General features: G+C 35.6%; 3 protein-coding genes across 3 annotated transcripts; 2 read left to right on the top strand and 1 right to left on the bottom strand.

The window, feature by feature from the left end:
• Positions 1–602: 602 nt before the first annotated feature.
• Positions 603–3593, top strand: LOC127944242 (armadillo repeat-containing protein 1). Its single transcript, XM_052540113.1, has 7 exons — positions 603–736; positions 1393–1557; positions 1688–1779; positions 1998–2181; positions 2300–2416; positions 2510–2584; positions 2901–3593. The coding sequence occupies exons 2-7, from the start codon at positions 1405–1407 to the stop codon at positions 3090–3092; spliced, it is 813 nt and encodes a 270-aa protein (XP_052396073.1). The 5' UTR covers positions 603–736; positions 1393–1404; the 3' UTR covers positions 3093–3593.
• A 5464-nt stretch (positions 3594–9057) lies between these two features.
• On the top strand, positions 9058–13874 carry LOC127945038 (nuclear envelope integral membrane protein 1). Its single transcript, XM_052541549.1, has 9 exons — positions 9058–9303; positions 9707–9828; positions 9906–10125; positions 10270–10342; positions 10597–10690; positions 10836–10950; positions 11522–11747; positions 11833–12000; positions 13197–13874. The coding sequence occupies exons 1-9, from the start codon at positions 9198–9200 to the stop codon at positions 13408–13410; spliced, it is 1338 nt and encodes a 445-aa protein (XP_052397509.1). The 5' UTR covers positions 9058–9197; the 3' UTR covers positions 13411–13874.
• A 4366-nt stretch (positions 13875–18240) lies between these two features.
• Positions 18241–21694, bottom strand: LOC127945191 (ORM1-like protein 2). The gene is made up of 4 exons (XM_052541808.1): positions 21558–21694; positions 20909–21083; positions 19539–19690; positions 18241–19290 (listed from the first exon to the last, which is right to left on the bottom strand). The coding sequence occupies exons 2-4, from the start codon at positions 21080–21082 to the stop codon at positions 19155–19157; spliced, it is 462 nt and encodes a 153-aa protein (XP_052397768.1). The 5' UTR covers position 21083; positions 21558–21694; the 3' UTR covers positions 18241–19154.
• Positions 21695–26597: the final 4903 nt, after the last annotated feature.

The raw sequence follows: 26597 nt of genomic DNA, 5'->3' as shown, positions 1-26597 counted from the left end.
TACAATCTGATCTCGGTGAACTTAGGTTTGTGGCTAAAATGTATTGGTAGAATTTCTATCAATATGTCAGTTACGGAAATTGATAGCATGTTACCTGCTGGAGCTAAGATTATCATAGCAATCTGTGCGTGTATTTTTTGCAGTTCCTCTTCCAGAGACCTTCTACAGGGCCTCTGGCTGGGTGCCTCACACCAATATGGCCGTGTCAATTGAATGTCTGCAGAGGAATCTTGAAAGAAAGAATCAGAACTCGTTAGTGATGGTGCTCTTAAGTCCTTCAAAGCCTTTTACATGCAAAGAGACTTTAAAGTACTTCCCAAAACTCTTATTAACAATTCATATCAGCTGAAGACATGCATGTCCTTTATAAAAGCCTGTAAAACTACAATTTTTGTTTAAATAATATAATATAAATAATATAAGCAAATATATTTGCATTCTAAAATAATTTTCACTTCTAAATGACAGATGGCACTCCAAAGTATTCCAGGACGCATCTCAGGAGGTGTTTTCCAGCAGAGACGCTTCCAGGATGGATTTCTGCTGACAGACGAACCAACACCACACTCGGCATTCTCTTTAGGTGAACTCGTTTGTGATTGGTCGGGAGAGAAGGACTGGCGCCTATAGCCAATTGGCTTGAAGGATTTAGAAACGGTGCCTTTGACCAATCATTTTGTTTGAACAGTAGCAGTGGGAAGTTTAATGTGTTCGCTGTTATAAAGTAACGGAAGTGGTGAGTAGTTCACTGTAATTTTATAAATGAATCAACATTTTGCACGAAGTAGGTTTTTGAGAATTATATGTAAGACGGTTAAAATGTATAAAAAAGGATTCTCTCAATTACAGGAATGTAAATTTACGTTAAACTCAAATCTGAATTCCAGCGATGTAGCTTTCATGCTAACAGACTAACTTACTGAACCGGTTGTTTCAGGGTTGTGGGTGTCTTCAGCGTTTATGCTGTAATTAATTGTTTTTCTGTTAAATCATAGAATTCCACCGGTAATATTATTGGTGAAAATATTATAGTAATAGTATGTATATTTTAAATGTCTTTGAAAATGTATGTGTCTTTATTTACTGTGGACATTTACGTGGCTGGTGTGAATGGTCACATGACCGGAGCTGTTGCTCTCTTTGAAAGATGTTGTTTATGTCAAAGCTCCATAAAATTAACCCTGTAAAACATGCCACAATACCCCTGCAAGTATTATATTATTTAGTACATATACTATTTAAAAAGTGTTCTTCATTCAAAATGTGTCCGTTGGGGAAAAAAAGTCGGTTTTGAATTAATGAAAGGATTGGAATATGTTTTAGTTTTACAAGTGGATCTATGTAATAATATATTTTTCAAATATTTAGTTTTAATATCTTTTGCTGTTACAGGTATCCACAAAAATGATGGACGCATTATCAGTAGTCACACAGCTGCGGGACCTGGCGTCAGAACCACAGAATCGGGAGGCAATTGTTCAGGACCAGGGTTGCCTTCCAGGACTGGTGCTGTTCCTCGACCACAAAGACCCTAAAGTACTTTTTGCAACCCTCCAGGTACACCCAGATCTGATTTGTCAATGCAGAAGTTCTTGTCAAACTTACAAAGAGCCAGTTGTGATATTAAATCATGTTTAATGTCTTGTATGGTTCTTGTACTGAATACTTAAGTCTCGTTTCTCCTTAGACTTTGCGATACCTGGCTGAATCACCTCGCAACATCAGCACCATGAAAAATGAGCTTGGCATGATGGTGAGCCTGGAGATACTAGTGCAGAGGTGATTTAAGTTTATTTATTGAAAGAGAAGTTGTTGTTTTATTTCTAATAACTTAAAGTCAACCTGAAATCAATATATTTTAATGTACTTTTTAAAATGTCTATATAGTTTTTCTAAATTTTAATTTCAGTTTTAATTATTCTAGTACAAGTTAAACTAAATTAATTAATATTTTCATGATCTTTTATATCCTTTTCTTACTTTTCTACTGTTTGAAGGACTGGTATGACGACTGATATTACAGACCTTGCAAAGGAGGTATATGATGTGTTGAGTGCTCAGAGACCGACTGTTCAGACTCCAGAGCAACAGAAGAGGAGAAACAAACCCCAATTCTTCATCAACAGCTCCAACAAGAAAGCAAAATCAGTTACCCTGCATATACAAGGCTTAGATGGGGCAGTATGTACCATAACCAAGCTTTCACACTTGCACTTTGTTGGTCTTACCTGGGTCGTAAAACATTTCTCTCGTATTTATACTAATTACAGAGTAAAATCAAGTGGCATTGTGTTGACAGGATCAGAGAGGTGTGTGTGAGGAGGCCCTTTTGAGGGTCAAAGGTGTAATCAGCTTCACGTTCCAGATGGCTCTGAAGAGATGTACTGTTCGCATCCGTGCTGACCTGCCCACTGAGGTACACAGTATTCCTCTTTCTGTAAGGAGAGAGGAAACTAATGAAAGTAGAATTGTTTTTGTGAAATGCTAAAAGCAAATATCTTTTATCCAGAGTCTGGCCACTGCCATTGCTGCCACTAAAGTGCTTTCAGCTAAGCAGGTAGTGAAAAATGAAAATGGAGAAGAGGTGGGTGTTTCTATTGCTTTTAAGCATGTATGTAAATATGTTTTATAGTGAGAATGATGATCCAGGGCTTTATATCTTGGTGATGATCTGGTAAGGTCTGATTTTTCACATGCCTTGTTTTTAAATTAATAAATATATAGGTAATTGATAATTATAACTTTTTAATATTTATACATTATATTTTAATTCCAATATATATATATATATGTGTGTGTGTGTGTGTATGTACGTATGTGTGTGTATAAATATGTGTATGTTTCAATAGTTTTTTGACCAATAAGCTTGCTGTTATTTATTTACATGGCTATGGTTACAGGTTCTCATTCCACTCAGCACCTCTGGCTCAAAAGTAGAAGAGAATTCCCTCTTGCCAGATTACCTACCAGAGGACGAGAGTCCTGAGAAAGAGCTGGACCGCGCTGTGTCCCGTACTGGTGCTAAACAAGACACCGGTGGCAGCTGGCTGAACACAGCAGCCAGTTTCCTCACTAAAACTTTCTACTGGTAAAGCTTGAGTTTCACAGACTTTTCCTGTCTGAGTTTGGACCTCAACATTTTTTTAAAGAGGGATCAGCATAGAAGAGAAAGTGGCACTGCTATCAGAGCTTAAAGCACTAATGCAAGGTTAAGAAACTGACAAATGTGCTTTATCAAGCTACAAAAGGTGTTGTTCAGTTTATGAGCACAACCTTTCACACAAAAGTGTGCATGTGAAGTCTCAGCCACATCAAAACTCTGTACTGTTATATAGACTTTGAGTTCATGTTGTGCATTTATGTATATAAAAAAATGTTTTTCAGTTTCCACCCTTTCAGGAACAGAAATGTTCCATTTCTACTGTCATGTTTGTGTATTGCATCGTCTTTCGACCTGATTTCTTGTAAATATTTCCATTTTGGTTGGTTATAAGGGGGAAAGTATCTATGTTGAGTCTCATGTAATAATGGATACAACTGAAAGGCAGATTAAATGTCTACAGCTGTGTAAAATAAATTTTTGGAAGGAAGAAGTCTGTACTGATCTTTGTGGTGTCCTTTAAATGTAGGTGTTCAAAATATGGGCTTCCATGTTGAAATATAGATACTCACACCAAATAACTTAGTATTTTAGTGTTGTAATATGGTTTATTAATACAAAAAAGTGGGGATAAATTATTAAAAGATGATATTATTTTAAACAAATTTTCTAAATGAATGACATATACAAATATGTGTGTAACTTAACGTTTTACTGTATAAATGTTTTACCATACCAAAAAAAAAAAAAGAATTATAGCATTCATTTAAACTACATAAATGAAATACATAACCAAATAAATTTATGAAAACAAACTTCATTACTGCTTCAAGCTACTTGTAATGTACACTATCTCACCATGGAGTGCTTAAATCTGGTGAATTCATTAAAATGCAGCTGACATTAGTTAAAGTTAATGTACAAAATTTAAATGGATGAAAAATGATTACAAGAGAGTAAACCCTGAAAACTATTAAATACACAAGAACAGATGATTAAACAAGACATATCTGGACACAATGAGGGGGTGATTAGTGAACAAACACGACATGAACTAAAAACATGACATTTCAAAATATAAGACTGATAGGAACAAAAGTGAGACAGAAGAAAAAAAACACCAATGTTATACAGGTATATTATGTACCACTAATTATTAATCCACTTGAACTCTCAGTAAGAGATTCTGACCAAATCTAAATATGTATTCAAGTATGTTCAAAAGAATATATGACCTAAAGTATGCTGGCTTGTAGACGACTTTCTCATAATCTTTAATTTCAACACTGATGTTGCAATTTACAAAATACAGCAAAAGAATGAGGAACCACTTAGTTAAATTAGAGAAGTTAACTGGTTTCGTACATTGATGTGGTAAAACTGTATACACTATTTTACAACTGGCCTCATGTCACTAAATATGTCACTAACATTGTGTACACACATGTCTTGAAAGGCTGTGATAGGTGCAGTGATTGCTAGTTAATTCTTCAGCATATTTCAAAAACATTATGAGTATATAAAAATGACTGTATATCCATGTATACTTACAGTAATCACATGTGATTTTGAGAATCTGTCTGGTCTTGAATTACTCATAAAATAAAGTAACAAAACTGGTTGCCAAATCAGTAATGATAGTTTGGCTTGATGTATTATGCAAGTGAGTTTTTCGTTGAAATATGCATATATTATATAATAAATCATCACGTGATCACGAAGGGGCGGGTCTTTTCTTTTTCTTTCATGACGGCTTTCCAATCAAATGTTTACAAAAACAGATGCATGCGGCATTTCAGTCATAATTTAATTTATTTCAACATATATTTTTCTGCAACATTTTATGTTATTTATAGGAAATTTTTATTTTGCTTGTGCTAGAGTCTTAAAATATAATAGATTAAATTAATTGTACACATTCAACAAATAGGCTATGTTAGTTTGTGCCCCCACTGACCTTTAAAAAATACGTTTCTACTAATAGCCTTACTAATTTAATTAAATAAAATTAATAACGTGTTTTATTTTAAGAAATGGAAATGGGCAATATGTTTATCATTTACGACTTGCCTAACTGAGAGGCTTATTTTGCAGACTATATGATAAAGCCTAGTAGCTTAATTTTTATGCAAAAGTTACACAAAATCAGGGGTTTAAACTGTGTTTAGACCAAAAATATAACATAGCTCATATTAAATGTAGTTTGATGGCCAGTAAATTATTTCAACAGTGAATTCAGTAGAATGGACATTTAATTAGATTTGAATACCCACCGGAATATATTTACACTCCAGTCGCTGTTTCAGACCCCCACCTGGAGTGAACCTGATGATGCTGGACTCCAATCAGAGCTGGAGTCCGGCCAAACTCAACCACTGGGGAGCTCATCCAAGAGAGGATGTGCGTATGCAGTCCTGAGAGCTTGATCAGAGTGCATGAACAGGCCAGTGAAGACCATGAAGCCGAAGTCGCTCTGTGTCCCGCGACTTTGCCTCTTCGAGGACGTTAGCGGCAGATACAGGCGGCAGGTCGACACCGGCGCACCGGAGCAGAGCCTCGATCCACCGGTAGAGAAGAGGCCCAGAGATCTGCGCTATTTACTGCCGGAGAGATCACCATACGAACCTTTAGTGGAAGACGACATCCAACACAAACTAAAGGAGGAAAAGAAGACAAAAAAGAAAGAAAAGTATAAAAAATACAGAAAGGTATGAATAGTTTCACTAGTTCTGTTTTTGTTTTATTTATGTAACTGATAGCTACACCAGCTTGTAAAAGTTTGGGGTCGGTAAGATTTTTTTTTCCGTGTATTTGAAACAAGGCTGCATTTATTTTATACAGTAAAACCAGTAAAAATGTTGAAATATTATAACAATTAAAAATAACTGTTTTCTGTTTGAATTTAAAATGTGTTTTATTCCTCTGATGGTAAAGTTGATTTTTTTTAGTATTTATTACTGCAGTCTTCAGTGTCACATGATCCTTCAGAAATCATTCAAATGCCCTGGAGCACAACCAACATTTCTTATCATTATAATTGTAAAAACAGCTGTTCTTAATATTTTTGTAACTGATACATTTTGTTTTCGGTTTCTTTGATAAATGTAAAGAACTACATTTATTTAATCAATTTAATGAATGCTTGATGAAAAAAGTATAATTTTCTACCATAAAATGTTGAACCGTGTGTAGCTATTTTTGGGTTGAAAATACACTCTCAGAAAAAAAGGTACCTTTTTTATGAGAATCTGGCAGATCTTTTGTTAAAATAACATTTATACTAAATAGTATGTATTTTTATGTTACTATAAATAAAATTCAACAAATCTAGCAGTTTGTTAATAATACATATTATTTGCTAGAATAGTTTACATTCCAGCAGTGACAAATAACTGTTCCAGTGGTATTTGGTAAATTTGTCTATAAATAAAACAGATTTTCCTTTTTTAACTACAGAATTATGTATGAGACTCAATTTTTTTTTAAAACCATTATAGAAAACCAGCTTTTTATGTTTGCAAAGCATAAAACACATGTGATGAATGTAGATTCAGTGCATGTGTTTTTGACCATATGCAGACCTTTTTTCTTGTGGACCTGAAATACAACAAGGGCCACGTAGTTAGAGATTTATTTGTGTTATTTTTGGAGGGAGAGGGTCATGGAGTGTTCCATTGTAATGCAGCAGAAACTTCCTCCCTCAGGATATAGCAGTGCATCCTGTTTCAAACCTGATGTCACACAGAGAGACTCACTAACATAAAGCCATTAAACTACACGCCATTTACAGGTTAAAATGATCAAGTTAATCCAGCTGCACTGTCTACTACTTGGAAATCCTTTAAGTATTTAAACCACTTTAAGTTTTTATAAGTGTGGATCTCCTGGATCTGTGAATGAAGCCATGTTGCCTCACCATCAAAGTAGCTATTTTCAAAGTAACTGTTTGCGTTTAAACCCAATTGTTCAGATGATTTTGATCTGCTGCTCAGATTTACCAAATACCAAAGCACTGTGGAAAAACAAATATCCTCTAACAGCCAAATCATTTTATTATTATTTTTTAACAATAATTAAGTTTTTTAAATTATTTATTTTAAGAACAAAACATACAATTCCGAATAAAAAAGAATGAAACAATTAAATAAACAAAGTAAAAAAAAAAAACATTACATCTATCCAATAGTAAGAGAGGAGAGTATAGGAATAAAAAATAAATAAAAGGGGACCAGATCTTTTTATATAACACATGTTGCAACAGATTTAGAGAAATGTATCATTACATCACTTGCTCACCAATGGATACTCTGCAGTGAATTGGTGCCGTCAGAATGAGCCTTCAAAGAGCTGCTGAAAACATTACGATAATCCACAAGTAATCCACACGACTCCATACCATAATTGAACAGCTGTGTGTTGGTAAGAAACAAATCCATCAAGTGTTTTAACTTCAAATCAGGGGAGAAATATGCATGGATCAAGGACCATTTGCAAGTAAAAACAACCTAAAACAATTCTTAACAAATATGTTTGTGGATTTTGATCTGAGAGAACAACACAGGAATTAAATTTTTGGATGGTGGATTTCATTCATTGCCCATTCATTGCAGAGGATACACTGGTGAGCAAATGATGTGATGCTAAATTTCCCCAAATCTGTTCCGATGAAGAAAGAAACACATCTACATCTCGGATGGCCTGAGGATAAGTATATTTTCAGCAAATTAATTGAGACAATATGTTGGTTGGCTAAAGTATATATTTGCTTTGTGTGTGTAAACATTTCAACATTCTGTTTGTCTTACAGAACGTAGGAAAGGCTCTTCGCTACAGTTGGAAATGTCTGATGTTGGGTCTGCAGAACTTCACTGTGGGATATTCCACCCCTCTTTCCGCTGCTGCCTCAATTGTCCCAGATTTCCATCCGGGAGGAGCCTGGGGTTGAGACATTCTGTCACCACCAATTGTAATTTACTGTAACACAAAATCTTTATGGACCATTTAACGCTGCACGTCAAGATTACTATTAAAAAATACAAGATATACCCTGGGCAGCTCGATCTGTCATGCTGTAAACTGTTAAACTGATATAAATATTTCAGATTTATATTAAAGTTTTTAACATGCCTTTGAGTTTTACAGCTGTAAGAAAGACACGTTTCTCTTTTTAAACTGAGATCTATCTGTATATATTTTACTTTGACTGAAAGAGAATTTATATCAATTTCTGTTTTGAAGTAATGAAATATTCTTGTATTACACAGAACTATAAGCTAATGACATTAGTGTTGTAATTATTTTATACATAGGCTGGAAAGTTTGTCTAGTCCAGCAGCAAATTGCAACTGATGGTCACCTGCATTCATGCTCTGTAGATGTAATGTTGACAAAGGTGAAAGTGATTAAGACTCTTAACTGGAAGAGAATGCCTTCTGAAATGACTGTTTGATTTGATTTAGACCTTTTCATGAACAAAAAAAGAGGATTTGCTTGATATGAGAAAGCTGTATGTTCTTGAGTGGGAAGTAAGAGAAAGTGTTTTCAAATGAGCCAAGAGCATTAAAGACAAAAGATGGGATTATGAGAAATAACAACAGGAAAAGACATGCAGGGCATGACTTGTTTGATAGGGTTAGTGAAGCTGAGTATATGACATGCTTGCAACACCTGTTTAAAAGGAATTAAGAAATGTGATAGAAAAATAAATTAATTAATGAAAACTCTGAGTGGGACTGTTTTTGTCAATTTATTTATTAAATTAAAAGTTCTATTTTCATGCATAGGCCCTATTCACCAAACATAATTAGCCTATTAAGATGCAATGTACATCAGTTACAGTATACATAATATGTGCATACAGTTTATAAATTATGTAAACTTATATCACACCAAAAACATGTTAACATATATGACATATATTGACAATGGTTTAAAAATGAGAACAAATGCAGTAGATCTCTTTTGACTTTGCTGTTGATACAGACATGATGTAGCCGACAGATGCGCTGGTCCCTCCGATGCAGCAGATGACGCTGTTCAGCACTCAAGTCTCGTCGGGAACGTCACTGCGACCATCGAAGAAACGCGAGAAGACATCATGGCGGGATTCATGAAATCCGAAAGTGGCTTTAGAATCGAAACTGACAGATTGAAAGTTCTCTTGACTACGGTGTTGTTTTTATTTCATTTATCTCAAACGTCAGGTAAGCGATAGCTATTGTTTATTATATTATGTTTTGCTGTATATACATTGCTTTTAAATGATTAAGGACAATTATGAAAGCTAAGTGTTGTTAGCGTACTGTGTGTAGTTGGTGTGACGTTAATTAGTGAATGTTACAGCTGTAAAAACTGCTCTTTCGAAAATAACGGTATTTAACAAGGTCAATATATTATGTCTAAACCAGGTTTTGTAGTAGAACCATCACTTCACAGGAGATTGTTGATTGGAAAACATACATATTATAAAAATTGTATAATATTTTTACCCCATAAATGGCATATTGTAAATTATAGCGAGACACATAAGTTTCACACACACACACACACACACATAAACATACTTCTATGTATTAGTGTTTGTGTGTGTGATTCATCTTCCTGCAGGTGCCACCCGTCCCATTATAGAAGTTAAAGATGGACAAGAAATCAAAGTACAAGCCTCCCAACATTTTTGCTACAATAACTCCATTGTACCAGGATGGAGGGAAACATGGACTAGAATACAGGTAAAAGGCTTTCTGTCAGTGAGCTCAGTCATTTTTGCATCAACATTGACAGCGTTTTCCCTTTATTTGACTGACAGGTGAGAGTGTGGAGCACTACAAAGCTGAAGGTGACGGTGGTTAATGATGAGCAGGATCTACAGGAGCTTGAGCATTTCAGCATCTGGAAACTCGTGCAGTACTTCGTTCATGAACAGACCAATGAGACCCTCGTGAGCGTCAGTCTCTTTAACAACAAGACCTGTTTCAGAGTGGACCCTTCAGATTCCCGTACACTCTATACAGTACAGCCTAGTCGACGTGAGTTGAAGACATGTTTAAAAGAGAAAAATAAAAAATTCAAATGGAAGGGAAAACCTATTCCAGAAAACTATAGTCTTACATACATTGATATGATCCAAACTGTGGTATTGATTTGGAGATGGACATTGTTTTTCCTCCTAGATTTCGACATCTACCTGTTTTTGGTTTTTCTGGCTGGACTGTTGCTGTTTTTTTATGCAGACATTCTAAGCAGGTAATTGATGTTCATGTTACTTAAAGGAATAGTTCAGCCAAAAATGAAAATTTACTAAAGATTTGCTTACTCTCTGTGAGTAAAATGATTACAACTGATTATTTTGGGTGAACTATTCCTTTAATCAAAATTGAAAATGTGTATTTCAGACAGCTGTGCTCTTCTAGTTCCTGGATGGAGGCCCAATTTAGGTTCTTCGACAGACAAAGTGTGTTTAACTCTCTGAGCTCGTATCTGGTTTTTCTGTTTTGTAGAAGTCAAGTGTTCTACTACTCTGCTGGCATGAGCACTGGAATGATCGCCTCCCTCATCATCCTCATCTTCGTCATCAGCCGTTTTTTACCCAAGGTAGGTTCCTCCCATTCTTTAATGTGTTTTAAACATTCTTTTCTCTACCATTGAGCACCTCAGAGTTTTGTTCGGCTTTGTGTAGCAATTAGTTTTATTAAATGGTCTTATTTTCAACATGTTTGTTTCCTTGGCCTGCCTGTAGAAAAGCCCATTCTATGTGCTGCTGATGGGTGGATGGTCTTTTTCTCTCTACATCATCCAGCTGGTGTTTAGGAATCTCCAAATCATTCTTAAAGATCACTGGCATCTGGCTATCAGTAAGAGAACCATCAAACTTTATTATTTATTTATTAATACAAACAAAATATTTTTTTTAGTGCATAAAAGCCAACATTTGCAATATGACATTTTTAGTGGATGTGGATAAAAATTTTATACCTTAGATTTGATTGGTTTGTAAAAAGGTTGCTAAGGGTTTATATATGTGTGTGTGTGTGTATATATATGTATATATATATATATATAAATATACACTTTCTTTTTTTTTTATGACAATTTAAATATGAAATTTTTACATTAGTTCTAACGGGCAAACAAATGTAATATCTGTAATTCAACATATCTGATTGAAACGGTATTGAATGAGACATAATGGATTTGGATGAAACTTTTATATGCCAGACCCAATTCTTAAAATTGGTCTAAAGTTTATTTTGTTATTTTATGATAAAAAAAATTATTCACTTTATTGCTTTTTTGAATTATTTATTGAAAAAAAAAATTACAGTATGATTTGAGTTCATGTTCTCTCTTAATAAAACATTTTCTTGATTATTATTTATGCATTTTTAAAGTATGTTAGTTGATCACTGTTTTATATTTGTTTAGGTTATGCCATTGTGGTCGGGTTCATCAGTTTTGCAGTGTGTTACCGCTATGGCCCCCTGGTGGATCAGAGAAGTGTCAACATCCTGTCCTGGACGCTGCAGATATTCGGCCTTCTGCTGGTTTATGCTGGAATTCAAGTCCAGCAAGTGGCTCTGGCCATCATGATAGCTGCATTCTGCTCCAAGAACCTGGAGTACCCTTTTACCAAGGTCTTCATGCTTTATCAGTGAGTATAAAACTATAATAAATGCTGTTCAAGTACATGTTGAACAATGTAGTCATTGTCTTCTTGCTGAATGATTGCGCTGAAGGAAGCTGAAGCCAAAGAAACTTGAGCCACGACGTCTGCTAACAGAAGAGGAGTATCAGAGACAGTCAGAGGTGGAGACTCAGAAAGCTCTGGAGGAGCTTAGGAAATACTGCAGCAGTCCTGAGCTCAACACCTGGAAGACTGTCTCCAGGCTCCAGTCCCCTAAGAGGTATGAGAGGATATTTTATATATTGATAAAATAGTGTTCCTTCATGAAAAATGTTTTTCCTGAGTATTATTTCATATGCCAGTATTTAAAATCTTTATTGAATGATCAGTGGATTCAGGGGCGTCGCACCCGTGGGGGATGTGGGTGTTTTAACACCCACACTTTTCCCGGTGAGAGGGTTCAACACCCACACGTTTTCTGCAGTTTTTCCGCAGTTTTGCACAAACGCCTTTCTACATTTGCTCCTCCGTTTCTCTGGCCGCTCTGTGTCTGTGCTCGCCGCGGCTGCCCCCCCACCCCACCTCTCAAACATGACACCTGGTTTGAGTGTTACCGGCTGATTGATTGGCTGTTCTGCCTTAAGTCCCGCCTCTCTTGGGGTGTTATTGGTCAGCTCGTGCTGAGGAGGCGGGAACTTAGGCAGGAAGAGTGAATGGGAAGATGTTCTGTTATCGTTTTGTTGTCCAATGCTAAATGCTATTATTGGGATATTGTTCAGCAGCTAGCTAAATTCGGTTATGTAACGTTATGTGGCATGAAATGTATAACATAACTGTGATGATAAAGGCAGGGAATTGACCAAGAGGGGGGACAAACTGCCATTGTTTAGCAGTGTATTTATGGGTCCATTGCCAGTGCAACTAATTTTGAGCATTGTTTGTTGATTAGCTGAATACTTTTGTGTTTGATTGTAACGTTGCCTGTTGAGGAGAAATGATGACATTTTGTGTACCTGTTGAAGAACTATGAAAGAAATGTGTATTTTATTTTAATGTTTAAAAACACTAAATTGTTACATTATTTATACCACCAGAGAAAAAGCTTTGTGTGGCCGTTTTTTTTTTCTCTCCCCTTTTCTGATTTTTTTTTTTTTTTTTTTTTTAGATGTAGGATAATTTTTTTTTACCCAGCCAAACGCTGCATGCCGGAAATCCGGCACGGTGCCGGAGAACTTTAAGCCCTGCATTTTATACCCCTCTGTCATTGTATTCATCTTTTTTTTTTTTTTTTATTGTTTATAAACAAACCACATCCATCCCGCACACTTTTGAAAAGCTTGCTACACCTCTGAGTGGATTCAGAATGTTAAAGAATCATGCTCAATAAGACGAATACAAAAACTAATATATAAAATAAGGTAAAGGGTAAATTTTTTATTTCATGTTGTCTAAAACCGTACTCTGTTTTGCACTCAGGTTTGCAGACTTCATTGAGGGTTCTCCACATCTCCTGTCCAATGAGGTGTCAGTTCACACACAGGAGTATGGGCTGGGTGGATCGTTCTTTGAGGATGAGCTGTTCTCCACTGATGAGGAAAATGAGGAAGAGGAGGAGGACGGGTGGGAGACAGATGATGATCTGAAGCCAGATGTGGCATCTCTTCGACTTAACAACACACGGGTGAAATGACAGATAAACCGCATTGGAATGTATTTAATTGAAGCAGATCTGAGATCTGTTCAAGTGTAGCATTTACTGTTCTTCTGTAGGTATCTTTTGGAAGTTTTTTCACTCATGACTTCAGACTCTGATACATAATTGTGAAAATGCCCTGTTGTTTTCATGGTTCATGAGAAAGGAAAACCGTTGTTTGATTCGTTTTTCTTAAAGATTTTTTTTATTATTCCTATTTTATTTGTCTTTGAGTTTGAATTTGTGCAGAGACTTCCTGTGTGAGGAGGGAACTGTGAATGCGGTGTTGTTACATGGACTGTATTTTATGTGTTTTGTTTTTATGTTTATACTACTAAGCTGTTGATAAGAAGAGGCACATGTTATACAGCTTTTTGTGGCCGTTGACTGGAGCTGTAAATGTGTTTATGGTCAAAGGATTTTTTTTTTTACTAATGAGTAATAAAATCAGAGAAATACAATGTGTCTTTATGAATTAACATTAGGTTGTAATTTTAAAATGGTAAAATCTCTCAAAATGTAGTATTAAATAAAGGTGCTGGTCATATAATTAGAATATCATCAAAAAGTTTATTTCACTAATTCCATTCAAAAAGTGAAACTTGTATATTCATTCATTACACACAGACTGATATATTTCAAATGTTTATTTCTTTTAATTTTGATGATTATAACTGACAGCTAAGGAAAATCCCAAATTCAGTTTCCCATAAAATTAGAATATAACTTAAGACCAATACAAAGAAAGGATTTTTAGAAATCTTGGCCAAATGAAAAGTATGAACATGAAAAGTATGAGCATATACAGCACTCAATCCTTAGTTAGGAATCCTTTTGCCTGAATTACTGCAGCAATGCGGCGTGGCATGGAGTCGATCAGTCTGTGGCACTGCTCAGGTGTTATGAGAGCCCAGGTTGCTCTGATAGTGGCCTTCAGCTCTTCTGCATTGTTTAGTCTGGCATATCGCATCTTCTTCTTCAAAACATCCCATAGATTTTCTATGGGGTTAAGGTCAGGCGAGTTTACTGGCCAACTAAGAACAGGGATACCATGGTCTTTAAACCAGATACTGAAAGCTTTGGCACTGTGTGCAGGTGCCAAGTCCTGTTTGAAAATGAAATCTGCATCCCCATAAAGTTGGTCAGCAGCAGGAAGCATGAAGTGCTCCAAAACATCCTGGTATACGGCTGCGTTGACCTTGGACCTCAGAAAGGACAGTGGACCAACACCAGCAGATGACATGGCACCCCAAACCATCACTGACTGTGGAAACTTTACACTAGACCTCAAGCAACTTGGATTGTGTGCCTTTCCTCTTTTCCTATAGACTTTGGGAACCTGACTTCCAAAGGAAATGCAAAATTTACTTTCATCAGAGAACATAACTGTTTCACAATCCTCTCCAGGTTGCGGTTATCCCTATTACTTGTACACTTTTTTCTATCACATCTTTTCCTTCCCTTCGCCTCTCTATTAATGTGCTTGGACGCATAGCTCTGTGAACAGCCAGGCTCTTTTGCAATGACCTTTTGTGTCTTGCCCTCCTTGTGCAAGGTGTCAATGGTCATCTTTTGGAGAACTGTCAAGTCAGCAGTCTTCCCCATGATTGTGTAGCCTACAGAACTAGACTGAGAGACCATTTAAAGGCCTTTGCAGGTGTTTTGAGTTAATTTACTGATTAGAGTGTGGCACCAGGTGTCTTCAATATTGAACCTTTTCACAATATTCTAATTTTCTGAGATACTGAATTTGGGATTTTCCTTAGTTGTCAGTTATAAACATCAAAATTAAAAGAAATAAACATTTGAAATATATCAGTCTGTGTGTAATGAATGAATATAATATACAAGTTTCACTTTTTGAATGGAATTAGTGAAATCAACTTTTTGAAGACATTCTAATTATTTGAAGATATTCTAATTATATGACCAGCACCTGTACATATTTGTTGTGACCACTTGGTGGCAGCATAAACTAATAGGGGCTTTACATGTCAACATAGAGCTGTTCATCTGGGCCCGGTTTTTCAAAAGTAATCCAGTAGGATTTTGGATAATGGATTGGATCAAATCTTGAAAATGTGTTTTTCAAAAGAAAAAAACGGATTACATAATCGGGTTAGATCACGTAATCCAATCTCGGTTTTGATCCGGATCAAACCTTTAGTTTGTTTTTTTTTAGAACTCTTTTGTAGGATTTGGATCACTTTGATCCAAAAAATGTGGATTAAACTGATCCCATCAGAAGGGTGGATTCAGCGTGGATTTCATGGCCAAAATGTAATGAAAACGTAAAAAATGTATCAAATAATACTATATTTGGATCATGCAGTATTTTACAAGATATCCTATTTATTCATAAGGTTTTAATTTTATTTGTTCATCCGTCAGGCTACAGTGATTAGGTAGGCTTTAACGTATCCAGCCTTTCAGTATAGGCCTACAACAAAGTAGAAAGAGTTTGGCCTCATAAAATAATCCCCCAAACAGCTGTCAAAATTGACCAAAAACAATAAATTGTATTCTGTCACTAATTGATATATATATTCATCACAATCAAAAATATTGTTTTACATTAAGTCTTTTTTTTTATTCAATACATCTATACTTGATACTTGTTATAAATATCCTCAATGTACAGTGTTTGTGTTGTAGGTCTCAGATGAGCGGACTGCTGGAAGAGGATGGGGTGGGGTTTTTCTTGTTTTTAGTTTTTTTTTTAAATGTCTGGGTTTTCATTTCAAATAAAAAATAAACTTATATTGACCCCACCCTGCTATTCTACTTGTTGCTCTTTACATATCTATAGTTTTACATTGTGATATCCTATCCTGTTTGAGCACTGGTTATCCAGCACTGGTTATCCAGATTTGGTGATCCTGAAAAGTTCCTATCCGGATCAGATTGATCCAATCCGATGTTGCTTTAAAAAACTGGCTCCAAAAGTAAGCTGGATTACGTGATCACGGATCGCAAAAAAAAAAGGATTACTAAATCCAGATCAATTTTATCCGGATTAAACCTTTTGAAAAAACGGGCCCTGGTAATAAGTGGGTATTTCCAATCACTTGCCAAAATACATCAGGAGCTTCCAGTACTCCTTGTACAAAAAACTGCTTTATACAAAAAAAAAAAAAAAAGAAATATTTTTCTCCCATATTTAAGAGGCTTCGTAAACCGTCTATTGTACATGTTCCCTCTGCAATAAGAAACGAGATCATCTCTTCTAAATGAGGTTCCCCTAAAATCACTTTCACTTTTCTTCTGTCTTGTTTTTATTATTGCTGACTCACTTCTTTATTCCCTCTTCACCTCTCCAGTAAATGAACCTGTAAAAATATAAAGTCATTTCGTAGCCATCAGCAGATTAAGACGCAGTCCCTCTTTAACCACTGTTTTACGGCTGATCACCTTTAGGTTTTCTTTATACAAATTCTGTGGTTTGGCTGACCTTCATCCATCAGTGCAAGCCTTTCTTTATAGCAGGCTTTGGAACAGGAACATGAAGAAAGCAGAATTGCGGGAAAACAGCAGAAGGATTGTTTGTTCTATCACGCACCTCTCAGGAATCCCGCCTCAGCTTTTGGTTTCGGATCCGACAGACTGAACCTAAAGTTGTGGGCAAGAACAGATATCACAGCCTTCCTTGTTGCAGTTCTTCCTCTGCAGCTCATGCAAATGCTGTTTGCATTCCAGCGGTGCTCCCCTCGTGTCGCTAGCACAATATTCCTTAGTATTCTAGCACTGAGCCAGTATACTATTTGAATGTGCTTCCTTTGTAAATAAACAGTGTTTGTTACATATGCTAGGCAAATCGGTGGGATAGGTGGGCCGAGGACACTATTCCCCTCCTCCTACCTCTTCCCTGAAATGCAGTTGGGAGACACCTGAGCTTGTAGGTGGGGATTCCCGTCCAGCTATCGGCTTATCGCTATCGCTGGGCTTGCCCCGTGCGCGTGTAGGTGTGCAACATGTAAAACTCACGGATTTCCCCCGGTACACCTTCACAATTTATCCAAATGCGCGTCTATATACATCGGACTAACGCACATCCGAGTGTATGTGTACGGTTGTTTAGCTTCCTCGTGGCACGTTCTTACACCTCTTCCTTGTTCACCTATGTGGTTTGTTGTTAGAGGCGAGGATTCCCACGTTAAATGTTCATCTGCATGTGGTTAGATTGATCTTGTAGTATTAATGTGGCTTCAGATGATTTACGTGCTTCCTCGTGATATGATGCAACTCCATGCCATTCTCTCTGAGCATCAGACTTTAATATCGTGCTCATTATATGTTTATCATATTGAATAAACACTGGTGGATTAGCAATGAGGGCCATATACATGTCACACATGCAACTGTAAATGTAATTTCTGTGATATAGATCGATGTATGAAATGATTTGCATATCATGTCATTAGGTGCTCTGAGACTTTGTATATTAGTCCAAATGACTTTATGACTGATAAGCTATCTTGTGCAAGAGCCATTTCGATTATACCAGTGCAACACCATACAACTGGGTTGAAAAAAAAAATTAACATACTAAACTGATAAAATTTTATGTGATTTTCTTTATTGTGACATAATGGGTCCAAAAGTAAAAAAAAAAACCCATCACAAATGTTAACGAAACGGTGACTTGAAATATCGTCATGAATTTCAGAAAGCCAGATTATTTGGTTTGTCTTCTTTTTTGCCTAAATGCACTGCATGAACTCCACAAGTTTGTGTAAAACCTGATAATCGTGATCTCCAGCATTACTGAAGAACGACTCAAAAATCTTGTCACATATTTCACATAAATAAAGGAACACGGATATTGAAAACATTCTAATGTTTTATTTTTAAACATTCTGACACTTTAAAATGACTTCCAGCTTTAGATTTTGAATACTTCATTTTCGGTGTGGTCTCAGACTTTTGTAACCCACTGTACATACTTCCACTTTTATATTGTGAACAAACATGATCCATACAGACATGTACATTTAGAAAATTATTATGTATGCGCACCATGGCAGTTGCTTCAAATCGGAATGTTTCATGATATGATAAAAAATGAAATAAATACAGGAAATCAAAGAAATCTAATGTAACCTGCACTCTACAAGAAACTTAAGCAATGACCTTTAAGAGAGCACTTTAAGATTGTTTATCTTATCATATTCAAACATAGTCACAGATGCAAATGAAATTAAAAAATGACAAATCAAATTAAAATCTAAATCATTTTTCCTAATAATTCAACATAAGTTACTTACTGCAGTTGTCCATGTTGTATATATACTAGAACACTGACAAAAACTGTCTGAATATTGTAATTCAGCACTGTTTTGACCCCACAGTGACAGAGCTTGTTGTGGCAAATAGGTTTATGCAAAGTGAACCTTAAAAAAAATTAATAACAGCAGATGATAATTGGCACATTGTCTGGTGCAATGCAGTCAAAAACATCATTGAGTGTGATAAATCTAGAAATTGTGATAGAGATGTAGAGATTAAGAGAAGTTACAGATGTGAGACAGGATTTAAAAAAGAAACGCCACAAACTGAATAAACCTGAGCATGGAAGGCCTTTTTTTAAATAGTGTACTTCAGTCCAGTGCAGTTTTGGTTCCTTAAGGCCTCACGGCTTTGGACCAAGGAAGCATCATGTGGAGAATAAAAGAAATTCCAGTCATCTCATCTCATCTCCATGATGCTACATCCCATCCACAAGTGGGCTGAAGTGTCATTTATCAGTATTTATTTATACCAAACAGACGAACTCCATGAAACTGAGGCAACTTGGGAAGGAGAACGCTTAGTAGTGAGCCTGTGTTTACTAGGAAGTGAGTAGTATCATATTTGGTGTAGAAGCTGGCCAAGATGTACCTAGGAAAAAAATAACAGCATTTATGATTATACTGTTAAAGATTATATACAATTGAGAATAAAATATATAATCATAAAAAAACTGAATTGAATATAATAAATAATAGAAATGTTAGAATAAAAGTTGATAGTAGAATTGTAATTTAAAAACAGGTAATTACTGATTATAAGATGAAGAAAGCAGTTTTTTATTAATCACATATGGTCCTATTTCTGTCAGTTACTAGAGAAATAGGAGTATGACTCACAGTACAATAGGTGAGATGGTGAGGAACTTTCTTGAAGCTGTGAACTGGACACCGTAGTCCATCTGCTCCCAGTGAGTAAGCAAACGTGCCTTGCCTTGGTCTGGCGTCTCAAACGGCGTACCTTTGACGGTATGTAAAAACAGGTACATCGCCTAGATTGCAGAAAAGTGAGTTAACACTTAAACACTAAACGGAGAATACAACGTGTACATGTTTATAATATAATAGCCTACCACAATTACCATAGACAGTAAAAGAAATGGACACAGCGACCCCATTGGAACTCAATTGAGACAAATGAAGCCCAGTTTTAGCGTTTCTTAGCACTTCCGTTTCTGACGCGCAGACTCAAACGAAGCTTGACGACGTCAGCAACCTGTCTGCCAGATGTAAATCTTCTAAGTGGCTGTGCGTGAAAACTGCCATCGTTAATCTTGCAGAGACGGCGAGCTTGAGCGGGGAGTTCTTTGTCGTGAGTGAGTAGGAGTAAGTATTCTGATTAATTATTTTGTATAGTATTTTAAAATGTAACGCCAGTACGCCATATTAAGTTAATTGCCTGCGAGCTTCTCCACCTGTCTGTACGGTAATGCGACAGAGAGCCGAGTGGTTATGACGCAATCGTTAGCCTATTTTTTACAAAAACTGTTTATACTTGGCCATAATGTAACATAGAAGGTAATGGAGCCCTTTATACATTGTCGTGTATCTTTAGAAATAAATAATGGACAAACAGAGTCTTTAAACGCCTCAGATGTAAAGTTATTCGCTGTCAAAGTGACGCCAAAATGAATGGGAGTCAATGGGAATGCTAACGCAAGTGAAGTTCTGCTAAAAGATGGCAGCCCCCACCCGACTTCAACTTCCGGTCGAGTTCCTTGCCCCTTGACAATTACTGAAGCTTGACATGGCTTTATTAATGTTACAAATTACTAAAGTGTCATTAAGCTTATGCTTTTATTATTGCTTTAGTGTTCCATGAAGGATAGACAATGGGGATGAGTAAATGAGAACAGAATTTGTCTTTTTGGGTTTAGTATAATAAAAAAAAAAAAAACATTTTAAAGGAATAGTTCACGCAAAAATCTAAATTCACTAATTATCTAAGCACCGCGATGGACTGGAGTTCTGTGGATCACTTCTGAATTATTGTAATGTTTTTATCATATGTTTGCACTCTCAATCTGACGACAACCATTCACCGCTGAGGATCAATTGGTGAGCAACTGATATATATTGCTTTTTCCAAATCTGTTCAGATGAAGAACCAAACTCATCTACATATTGGATGGCCCGAGGGTAAGTACATTCTCAGCAATTTTTCATTTTTGGGTGAACTAATCCTTTAAATATTTCTTGCATGGACTGACCAGGTTGTGTATGACATTGGTGAGCGTCCACACCACAGGCACACTGAGGAAAGGGATGCTGAGTAAGACCACATGCAGGGCAGTGGTGAGCAGCAGGTAGGCCAGCCAGATCCCCCGGCTGTTCATCACCCGCGTGTTTGGGTTCACCTCGCTGTGAGCAACGCCCACATTCATCCTGCATGAAAACAACAGCTGTGATATGCTTCATGCAAATACCCAAAAACCATTAAAAAACAAACAAAGATGCCCTTTAACAGAGCCCATGCTCTCTGTACAATGAGACATTCGTTATCACAATTACATAACTATAACGTCTGCGACGATTACTTGTTTGTGGTTTAACGTAACGTTAGCATATTTATTTAACGTTAGGTGAGAGCGACCGAGACTAATATGTACTTGGCGGTGTCTTAATGCGTAGTATGTACAACATTCATGCAGATTTATCATTCGAACACTGTTAGCTAGCTATCCGGCTAGTGGATTCAATAGTAGTTCATTTCTTGCTGATAAAAGAAGGAAAATAAGCGCCACGAAGAAGAGTCATATTTGAAACACAAATGAAGCAAGCTATAAAAACTTCTCAACGTTAAAGTACATTAAAATGGTGTAAATAAAGAGCTAATGTTGTAATATGACAGCCACCCACCTTGCGAAGTAACCAGGAAATAGAGACTCTGCGGCTGTGTTCGGAAACACTTGTAGTTGCCTACGTAGACAGCAATCTATGCGCGTGTGTGTGCGGCACGTGCGTATGCACCGCAGAAGGTTTGAAACACTCCCCGCCATCTGACCATTACCACAACGAGGATTGAGAATCTATTTTACTTGGTTTCATTCATTTATTTATTATTCAAATTATTTTATCAGGGTATTTTGTGTTGGAAGTTATTTAGATATGCCTCAGCCAGCTTGTAGGGAATATGTAATTTATAATTGCATTTTTCAATTATTCTAGTTTATGTTTCTAAAAATTAAAGTAGGCTATATATAAAATGAAAAATCTAATTTAATGTAGCTATATTTCATAAACTACAAATATAATTTGTGTTTATATTACTTTTTTATATCACATATCTGTATCTTCATTTAGTTCGTAATACAGCTTTTATGTTTTATTAAATTTCAAAAGATGCTATTGTTTTGACAATTTAAAATATTAATATATATATGTATATATATATATATATATATATATATATATATATATGTGTGTGTGTGTGTGTGTGTGTGTGTGTGTGTGTGTGTGTGTGTGTGTGTGTGTGTGTGTGTGTGTGTGTGTAAATAGGCTAAATTGAGTGACGTTATCAGAGTTGATGTCTTCTAGTGTTTTATAGATTCATTAGAAGTAATTCTACTTCCTTTTCACATACTGTAACCACTGGAAAAAATTCACACGTGTCATAATAGGAAGAATGATACGAATGAGTTTAGCAGTGTTGTCAGAAAATGTCTGATTATAGACTAATGTTTGCACTCTATTATTTGTTTAAATTATTATTTGAATACATTATTTATTTGTTGTTCTTGCCTATGTATCTTTCCTGTCAAAAAAAAGAAGAAAAAAATGTTATTAGCTGGAATAAGTCAATAATGTGAACTCTGTGTTTGCTTGTCTTGTGTGTTTGTTGGTAAGCCAAGTTCCCTTTTATGACATGATTCTTGGTAGGACAATTCACACGTTCATGAGAGAACTGAGTGGTGACAGCATATCCGAGTTTGGGACATATTTTGCAGGAAGCTTCATACCACCATAAAGCGCAGTATTAATGTTTATGGAAATCACATCTTCCCTCTCCTTTTACAGAGAGTTTTTGACATCAGACTGGGAATTTGCCCACATTCGCTCAGTTATTTCCTGGTTAATTAGAGTAAAAGTTATTCGCATGCATGTTAGTTCTTCAATTAATTTCTTTGTTCCCTCAACGAACAATACACATGAATAAAGACAATATATATGAAGACTTGATATATTTATTAGCTATAAATTAAACATTTCTTTGGAATGTTACACATTCTGATACAGTTGTACAATAAATATAGAAATAAATAAGAACACAATAAATAGTTCTATAAATATATCACCTCACACTTGAAATCTCAGTGTTAACGCAATTTTAAGATGTTATTAAATCCATGTTATTATAACACGGCAGAACCTTTGTAGAAGCAGCAAATGCTGTTTGAACGTTTTGACCAACATGATCACAACTGATATGCATCTGTCTTTTCCCTCTCGATCTAACACTGTTTCGCGTCGACTTGAGGAGCTTCTTGGGACGCCAGAAATGAGAAGACGCGCGCAGATACAATAGAGAAAGAATAGAGTCTTTCTACGCTGTCCCGACACAGAGCGTTGTCATACCAGTCCACTGCAGTCAAAGGAGCATCCACCACTGGTTCCTAATCATCAAACAAGAACAATAATGAAATTAAAAGTGCTTACTAGAGAAACTGATGCAACAATAACTGACATAGGCTACGAAACTTTCCAGAAGGATAACAGAAAAGAATTTGGGAATAACTTTGTGCCTATGGCTGGCGTCCAGACACTGTATCAAAAGGAATTAGGCCACATGAAACAATGGCACAGATTTTGAATAAAAACAGACATACCTTAAGCATGCGCAAGAGGTCTCCGGTAACATCGGCGATCTCATTGGCGCGCGCGCTCCACTTGCTGCAAGCCGAATTCTTAAACACACCATTCTTGTGGAAGATTCTGGTGTAGTTTTTCAGAGCAAGAATAATTCTAGATTGACAAGTCTGAAATGCAAGACAGATAAAGACAAATTACAACACTTGACTAAATTAGCACAGGCTTTTTTATAGACCCTTTTCAGGTTAGAGGCCATAATGTATTTTACGCGGAGGAAAACCGGACACTACAAATACAATAGCATACACTGTATAATAGTTTGTCATTTTCACAACTTTCAAATCTATTTCATGGAGTTTTTGTCCACTTTGTGGAGTTTTTTAAAAATAAAGACTCTTGATAAGTTGAACAATAGGATTGTTGTTAAATATCAGTACAAAAGTTTTTATTCTTTTCAAAAATTAAATATAGCTTTGCAATAATTTCTAGTACCCTATATTACAGTTGATCTACAATAGAAAGGAGAAAAACATTAATATAAAAGCATGCATCTGAAGTAGGCTATTCTGTTATTTACCTCTCTGTTGTCTAGAAGGCTCCGTGGGTTACATTTGTCAATCGGTCTAATAGACACTGGAGGGTCATCAATAATACTTGACGTTTTTGGAGACTCAACCTGCAGATAGAATTAAAAAAAAAACGCGTTATTATAACCAAGAATTCAAGAAGGTGCCTGAAAAAAAAACAGTCTGAGAATAAATGAAAATAGATGAAATACATCATATTTAATGTACGAACCGTGTTGTATAAATGTCTCGCCATCTCGTTGAGTTTGATGGACAACGCTTTACACTCCCTGAAATTCACTTGTCCAGTGCGCATCGGAGATCCACTGGCACTCGACAGCGCATATAACGCCACGCAAAGTGTCAATAATAATGATGAATTCATAGTAGCAAAATGTCCTTTAGAATCTGATTATCCTTTCGTCTGCAGTGCTTAGAAGCAAACTGTTTGTAGTGGAAGCACAGAACCCACTTTTTATCCTCCTGTTGAGTGGGTTGGTGAGTCAACTGGATTTTCCCACGGCCGTGTTCGGACACCCAGGTAGACTTGTTTTCGCTTTCATTAAAAAAATAAAAATAGGCCTACTGTTCCTCAAACATCAGTCAACAAGATGCACAACATAACACTTGGAACCTTGATGAGCTCAAATAATTACTTAACAATAGCATTGTTTCTAAGTAGCTCCATGACGCCATCTAAATGGAGTTTGAAGGACATTTAAAGACGAAATACATTAAACATCTTTTGAATTGTTTAACCAGGGAGATAAGTCATGTTTGGAATTATGGGGGGCAGTTGTGGTTTAGAGGTCTTTAAGGGATATTCCACCCAAAAAAGAAAATGTTGTCATCATTTATTCACCCACATGCTGTGTATGACTTACTTTCTTCTGATAATGATTTTTAGAAAAATAATCTGTGTCCATATAATGCAAGTGGATATTCACACAAACGTTGACTCTTGATGATTATAAATATTATATGGTTTATAGTTTGGTGAAGAGAATTTTGTTTATTTTTGAGTGGGGTATCACTGTAAATATCCTTTTACAAATAAGAATACATAAGTTTTAACAATGTTTTTATACTCACAATAAAGAGCCCTTAAAGGGAAATTATGGGGAAAAAAGAGATATAGTATGGAAAAATATATTTTAATGCTTTTGAGAAAATCTTGTGAGTAAACATGCAAAAGCATTGAAATATCTCATTTTTTTGCATGTCCATGTCCCTTTATGGCAGAGGTGCCCAAACTTTTTAATGTGAAAGGCCAAAAATGAAAATTAATTAAGGGCAGTGGGAAAGATATAAATGTTGCGTTATATCCAAATATTATATAAAAATGTATACATTTTTTACATTATTAAATAATTCAACACATATAAATATTTTTTAAAATATTACTTAAAAATACATATTTTTTTAAATTTCAATGCAAGCATAAAACAACAAAAGTTGAAATAAAAATAATATTTATTTCCTTATTTTCCCTACTTTTAATAATATATTTTATTTATTTTTTCCTTATTAAACTGTGTGTGTGTGTGTTTACATTTTACACAAATTATGTTTTGATATTTTTTTTTTTACTTCTGCCACTGATGTAGAATCTGTTCCACATGATACTGTTGCTGATTGTGGTGTGAGGTCAGATATTCTATTGAAAATGCATCCTCTGATTGATATTTTAACAAATGTTATTAGTTAATTATTGAAATTATTTGAAATTTAAAATAATTGCCATCAACCCGTCCACTGATGTGATATAGTAAAAAGAGAGCCAAAGCTAAAGTGATACGAAAAGTTAGATGATGTACTGTATACTAAACCATGCTATATTAACATAACTAAGCTAGTACTGTTGTATACAATTTTACATAAGCCCCAGGAATTTATATATGTATGTATTTATTAATTTATTATATTTATATATGTATGTATTTTTTATTGATTGATTCATGGAGTGATTGAAATAAAGAGATTTGAGTTTCACACAGAATTGTGAGCCAAGGTATTTTTTGGAGTTTACCTCTATTTTGCTAATAAAAGTAAGCAATAACTTAGAACTCTGCTTTAGTTACAGGAATTTTCTTCAACCTCGACTAAGCACTTATAAGATTCATGAGAATTTAAGGAGGTAAATCTCTTCTGTAGATCTTCCCATTCACAAATGTTTCACAAATTCATTGACGTTACTATGGAGCAAAACAATTCATCCATTACAATTGAAATGATAGAACTTCCAAAGCTGTAAACCTAACCACACAGTTTTCTTAGTATTCTGAATGAGATAGTTCCTTCATCTGAAAGTTTTTTTTTATTATCAGGGGAAGTGAGACTTTGTCCACACACCATGCACAGAATTTATTCTTTCCTGAAGATGGTTGTCTGCTTAAACATATATTTTTACTTGAATCTGAGTTGCAGCTGAATTTGGCTTTCCTGGACATGTTAATCCTTTAACTAAGTCTACCTAAGTCCAAATGTGGTATGGTAATTTAATGATGAGTCAAATCACCTGTCA

The sequence above is a fragment of the Carassius gibelio genome, chromosome A23 (assembly GCF_023724105.1).
Source record: "Carassius gibelio isolate Cgi1373 ecotype wild population from Czech Republic chromosome A23, carGib1.2-hapl.c, whole genome shotgun sequence".
Taxonomy (NCBI): Eukaryota; Metazoa; Chordata; class Actinopteri; order Cypriniformes; family Cyprinidae; genus Carassius; species Carassius gibelio.
The sequence above is the reverse complement of the archived record's forward strand: the minus strand, read 5'-3'. Positions and strand labels throughout refer to the sequence as shown.